The sequence below is a fragment of the Myotis davidii genome, unplaced genomic scaffold, assembly GCF_000327345.1.
Source record: "Myotis davidii unplaced genomic scaffold, ASM32734v1 scaffold452, whole genome shotgun sequence".
NCBI classification, from domain to species: Eukaryota; Metazoa; Chordata; class Mammalia; order Chiroptera; family Vespertilionidae; genus Myotis; species Myotis davidii.
Window position 1 is genome coordinate 1104169 of NW_006284245.1, and position 6000 is coordinate 1110168.

Genomic DNA, 6000 nt, shown 5'->3' on the forward strand with positions numbered 1-6000 from the left:
CTGTGAACTGGGAAAATTGTTCTTTGTTTATTTTAGAAATGGAACATCTTAACCAAACTTCCAGTCCAGCAGTTTTGAGAAGGAACATTTTGGGAAACCTCTCTCTGAGGGGACACTTTCTAATCTACACTTCCTTACTTTGGGCAACAATGAGGAATAAAAGGATTGCTCATTGAAGGGAATAAAATAATGGTTGTGAAACAATAGTTTACAATTGATATTAAAGATGATGATGAAATAATTTATTTTCATTATTTTAGTATAAGCCGCCTGCTCTGAAAAAGTCCAATTCTCCTGGGAGTCTGTCATCGGGATCTTCACGATTACCACAGCCAAGTGGCACCAGCAAAACTGTTGTAGGTAATGAGAGCCATGAAATAATTCGCTTCCATTCTTTGTTATTATTTATAGTGTTGTTAGAGAAGAAAATGAAGATAGTGTTCTATTCGGGTCATTAAAATAGATTTGTAATTAGTTAAGAGATAGGGAGGGTAAAAATAAAGTTACTTTCAGGAGCTTTTACTTTATATCAGTGGTTCTCAACCTTCCTAATGCCACAGCCCTTTAATACAGTTCCTCATGTTGTGGTGACCCCCAATTTCATTGTTACAAATTGAACATAATTAAAGCATAGTGATCAATCACAAACCAATATGTAATTATATGTGTGTTTTCCGATGGTCTTAGGCGACCCCTGTGAAAGGGTCGTTTGACCCCCAAAGGGGTCGAGACCCACAGGTTGAGAACCACTGCTTTAGATGTTTTAAAGTCCTTTTTTTAAGCTTCAGTGATTATCCTTGATGTTGTTAATGATACAGCATTTGTTCAGAATAGTCAACCAAGTTCTTTTCTTGATTCTTTGACTATTTTTCTCTCATTTCAACCTCTACTGCTCTGAACTTGATAGTTGTTCTTAAAAGACAAATGTTTAATGGTTAGAAGACAATATTGACTACTGAAGTGTACTTTTATTTGTATGTAAATTATAAGAAATATGGAAATTAGAAATGAAGGATACTAGATGTTCCCTGGAAATTTTATTTTTTTAATAAAAATGATTCTTAGTTGATAATGAGTTTAGATTTATTGCCAGTAATCCATTATTTTCTTTGTCAGATGCTAATTTATGTAATTTCTTTTTCAGAGTTTCATTCAAACTAATACCTTTTTATTGTAAAGGTGTCTCTTCAGGTAGAATGTCTTCAGTTAGCAGCTCGTTGGGAAACAAACTTCAGACCTTATCTCCCTCGCATAAAGGGATAGCGGCCCCTCATGTAGGGTAGGTTAACATTGAACCTAATTCATTAGTGACATATAGATGTATAAATAACACTAAGGTTTATTTTGTTTAGATAATTGGCTTTTTCATTAACCTTAATTTTCTAAGTTCACTTGTCTGTTAATATTGCTGCTCAGGACCACTCTCATTGCTGGCGAGGCTCTAAATTAGTATACTCACTTTGGAAGGAAGTCTGCCTAACATTTATTAAGAGGCATAAAGTATTCCTATTTTTGATTGAATAATTTTACTTGGGAATCTAGCTAAGGAAATCACTTGAAATACTGAAGATTTTTATAGTAACCATGATTTAGTAAGCATTATGTATCAGGCACTGTGCTAGACATTTTACACACATTTTTATTAAAATCACCTACTACTGTATCACGAGAGGGTCCGAGAAGCAAAGTAATTTGTTCAAAGCTGCATAGCTGTTAAAAGTTAGAAGCAGGGTACAGATCAGGGTCTCTTCAGCTCTAAACATTGATCTCTTTTCATGTTTTTATTACAATGTAAAAAATATAAAACCACCTAAATGTGTCTAGCTTTGTTTGAAGAGCAGATGTTGAAAGTTTACAAAGGGATATTATGCAACCATAAACAGATATATAAATCTTAATAAGCTGATTCTGCTATAACACGAGTGAAATGTAGGGTACAAACGCCATGTTTGCTATGATAGAAAGTAGAAAAATAGATGTAGACAAAAAAAGACCAAATATGCTGAAATAGTAAAAATGGGTGATTCTTTTCTATTTATTTAATATTAAGTACTTTTTATTTTTCTACAGTTTTATAATAATGGTTTTCAGTAAAGTAGCATAAGTAAGCTTTCAATAATTATGTTACTGTGGGGGAATTATTGATAACACTAGAGATTTTAATAGAAGGCCTGGTAGTCCACTAAACTCAAATCTCTTCCATTTTGATGTCAGAAAATGAAGGATTCGTCATTTGTATTTAGTAAATGAGCAGGTTTAAAACCCATTTGGTCATTAGAATGCAGGTTGATGTCTACATCTTTAGAAATGCCGATAAGGTTGGTATAGGAAATATAGCCCATATTACTTTCAGATATAGGTTTTCACTTCAGTTTTTATATAAGAAATATACTAGTATATTAGGCTAAATATAAAATGAGAATAATTGCCTTTTGTGTCCTAATTTGGATTATGTAGAAAGTGCAAGAACTAAAAGGAATTTAATTTCTTTAGGAGAAAAAGAACAATCAACTAACAACATCTGATTAGTTAAATGTTTTTTTCTTTTTGTTGTGCTTCCAAAAAGAAGAGACAGGCTATCCTTAAGAAAGAGAGAGGTTATCAGTAGAACAGGTGGTTGAAAAGTAAAAGGTTCTCAGCTTCCAGTGCTAAAACGGATTTTTTTTCTTGTTACTCTACTGATTTTATTTTAATAACTGAAGTAAAGACATAGCCATATGTGTTTCAATTTACAAAGCCTTTCTGACCATATCACAAAGAATTACCTTCCATGTTAGTTTATAGTTTTTGTTTCTAGTGTTATTTATAGTTTCCTTTGCGTGTGATTATGAATTAAAAGCTGGTATTTTTAGGACCTCTCCTATCATGCTGGTAATTTAATCATTTGGCAGTAGTAGTTGCACTGACACCCTGTATTCTTAAATAGGGCGAGTGAAGCTGGCTGGTATCATCAAAAGGGGCACTGACTTTGAATTAGAAAATGAGGCTTCTGGGCCCAACTTTGCTACTAAATAGCTTTATGACTTTGACTTTGTGCCTCTCTCCTTCTGTCTCACTCGGACCTCATCTGTGGCTCGGCTTAGATCATGACAACTGACCTAAGAAAGTCTGATCAACATTGACATCATCCCTTGGAGAAAATGTTTTTACTAACAAGCAAAGATTGTGAGCACACATTTTATGTTATGTACTGCTTACAAAATGATGAAGAGTTAAAATTTCTGGTTCTCTCACATCATTTAAAACTGTCAAATATAACTATTCAAATTCCATTTTGTCCATTTATATTTGATACTTACATGTTACAGGAGTGCTTTTAGATACTGGGAAGAGAGCGGTGGTGTTTGCTTCTGGCTAATGTATTACTATATTAACTGGAACATAACTGTATTACATATATTACACAGAACCATTCATGGCCGCTGTTTAGTGGCAGGCTTCATTCCTTTTTTAGGATTACTGAGGTAACGATCTGTTTGTGCTAGATGATAACCTCTGTGATCACAAAGCTCTGTGTGTGTGCATTGCTTGCAGTTATAACTACAAAGTATTGTATAATGCCTGGCATATAGGCAAACAATGAAGTTTTGACAAGTAAATAAAAAAAGTAATGAATTCATAAATTAGATCCCTCATTTGTCAACCTGTTGGCACATCACAGAATCATGGTGCCGGTACTGATGAAATACATACATGAAGTTTGTATGGCAACTATTATTTCCAGTGACAGAGGTGATTAAGGACAGAGTTAAAGGAATTAAGACACCTGGTTAACTGAAATGTTCCAGAAATTGGGCATCTTTTGAGGTTAGTAAAATAGTTTCAGTGACTTGGAATTATTTTAAGCCCACATATATACACAAGAGTTTGTTCTTTTCAGCTTTTTATGCATACCAATGATCTGTAATATTTAGCATATATTGGAATCAAATCACAGACAAATTCTTTGTTTTCTAATTAACTTCTCGACAACCTTTGAGTCAACCAATTTTAACAGTTTTTTTAAGCAAAGCATACACCCAAAGGAAATTTTTCCCTAATCTAGAAGATGACTGTCTTTAATTCTTAGAAATTTGAGAAGTATTATGAAATGCAGAGCTTTTAAATAAATATTGCCACATTTGAATTCTGTCACAGAGTTCACAGTCTTGCCTTGGAGAATTGTGTTTTCTTAATGGTTAGTTACCAGCTTAAGTAGATGTTTATCTGATAATTTTCAATAGCTAAAATATCAAATTTCAAAGCTTTACTTCTGTTGCTGTGAAAAACAGCAGTTTACCCTGAAACAACAGAATGCATGTAAGGAACATTTCTTAATACAAAAATTGAATTTGGATTTTCATACTTTATATTGACAGTAGTAAGAAATAAATGTCTAGTTTTTAAGTACCTTTTGCATTGCCTGTGGCTGCCTTCCTGCTCCTGTGGCACAGTGGAGCATTTGTGGCAGAGACAGTCTAACCTGTAAAACCTAACCTATTGACTGTCTGACCCTTTTCAGGGAAAGTTAGCCACTCCTTATCTTAGAACAGTGGTCGGCAAACTGTGGCTTGTGAGCCACATGCGGCTCTTTGGCCCCTTAAGTGTGGCTCTTCCACAAAATACCACATGCAGGCGCTCATGTACAGTGTGATTGAAATTTCGTGGCCCATGCGCAGAAGTCAGTATTTTGTGGAAGAGCCAAACTCAAGGGGCCAAAGAGCCGCATGTGGCTCGAGAGCCACAGTTTGCTGACCACTGTTTAGAATAAGTCAATGATTGTAGCATTAGATATTTATAATTTGAAAGTTAGAATAAGTAAATGATTGTAGGCATTAGGTATTTATAATTTAAAGGTTAGAATAAGTAAATGATTGTAGGCATTAGGTATTTATAATTTGAAGGTTAGAATAAGTAAATGATTGTGAACATTAGAATCTTATAATTTGAAGGTAGGTGTTTTTAAGTATTCTTCATTTACACCCAAAGATGGAACTATTATTTTTTTAAGTCATTTGGGCTCTCCAGGAACTTTGGCTATAGATTAGGATTCTATATATCAAACACCAAACTGTTTTTTTTTTTTAACTTTTATTAATCTAACACTTTTTGATGGTTGAATAGGAAGAACAATGATGGATTGAAAATATACTTTTATATTGACTCTGACTAAATCTAGATGCCACTTTAAGGACATGTCATATGAGATTATGTTAAGTTACATGGTCAAATTGCCAAAATGTCTGCTATGTGGGAGTGCTTCGTTGGCTTCAAAATCCTCCTTGGTTTTCCTTAGCAGCAGCAAGACTGCTTTTACTGCAGAATGGATTTGTTTATTCCTGCCTTAATTTCTTGTGGACTTTGGCTGTAAAATAATTGCCATTACTGAATTGGAACCTTTAAACAAAAATGGCATTGAAGCACTCTAAAAACATTTAGATTGTTAGTTCCATAATGGGGTGCTAGCAGATGATGGAAATTATATTCCTCAAACTTTGTAAATAATTAAAAAAGTACACTATAAAGTAGATTTGTCATTGTATTTTCCCAACATTTATTAATTCTCAAAGTAACCTCAGAAACAGATAATGTATAAATTCAATATGAAAATCAGCAAAGGTAATTGTTTCATAACTTGAAACATCTAAGGCCCTTGAGGCCAAGGGAAAACGTAGTAGATACAGACTTCCTGGTTTCTATGCTCATGTTATTCGCTGCCTTAACTGATGGTTTGCAAGATCAAGAAAGACAGAGAAACCTTCCACCAAAGAGCGATCAGTTGGTTTGAAGTCTTTAAATTCCTTTTGATAATATCATCGCTTTTGCAAAGATTTCTATTTCTTTTCAAATTCCCTTTATCTTGTTGCTACTTTGACAACTCCAGTGCTACTGGAGGTAGAGGCACAGAAATAGGAGGTTTGACAGAAAAGGGGATAGGAGTATGGAAGTGTTTACACCAAAATAAATATGAAGATGGCACATGAGAAATGTCTGTTATATCCTAGGTCTGGGTACTTTAGG

At 34.0% G+C, this 6000-nt stretch overlaps 1 protein-coding gene across 1 annotated transcript in view; it reads left to right on the forward strand.

The window, feature by feature from the left end:
• ZC2HC1A (zinc finger, C2HC-type containing 1A) overlaps window positions 1–6000 on the forward strand; it is a 39366-nt gene that overhangs the window by 18363 nt on the left and 15003 nt on the right. Inside the window, exons 6-7 of the mRNA XM_015568663.1 lie at window positions 261–360; window positions 1180–1279. Of these exons, the coding sequence (XP_015424149.1) occupies window positions 261–360; window positions 1180–1279 (200 nt within the window). The remainder of the gene's footprint in view (window positions 1–260; window positions 361–1179; window positions 1280–6000) is intronic.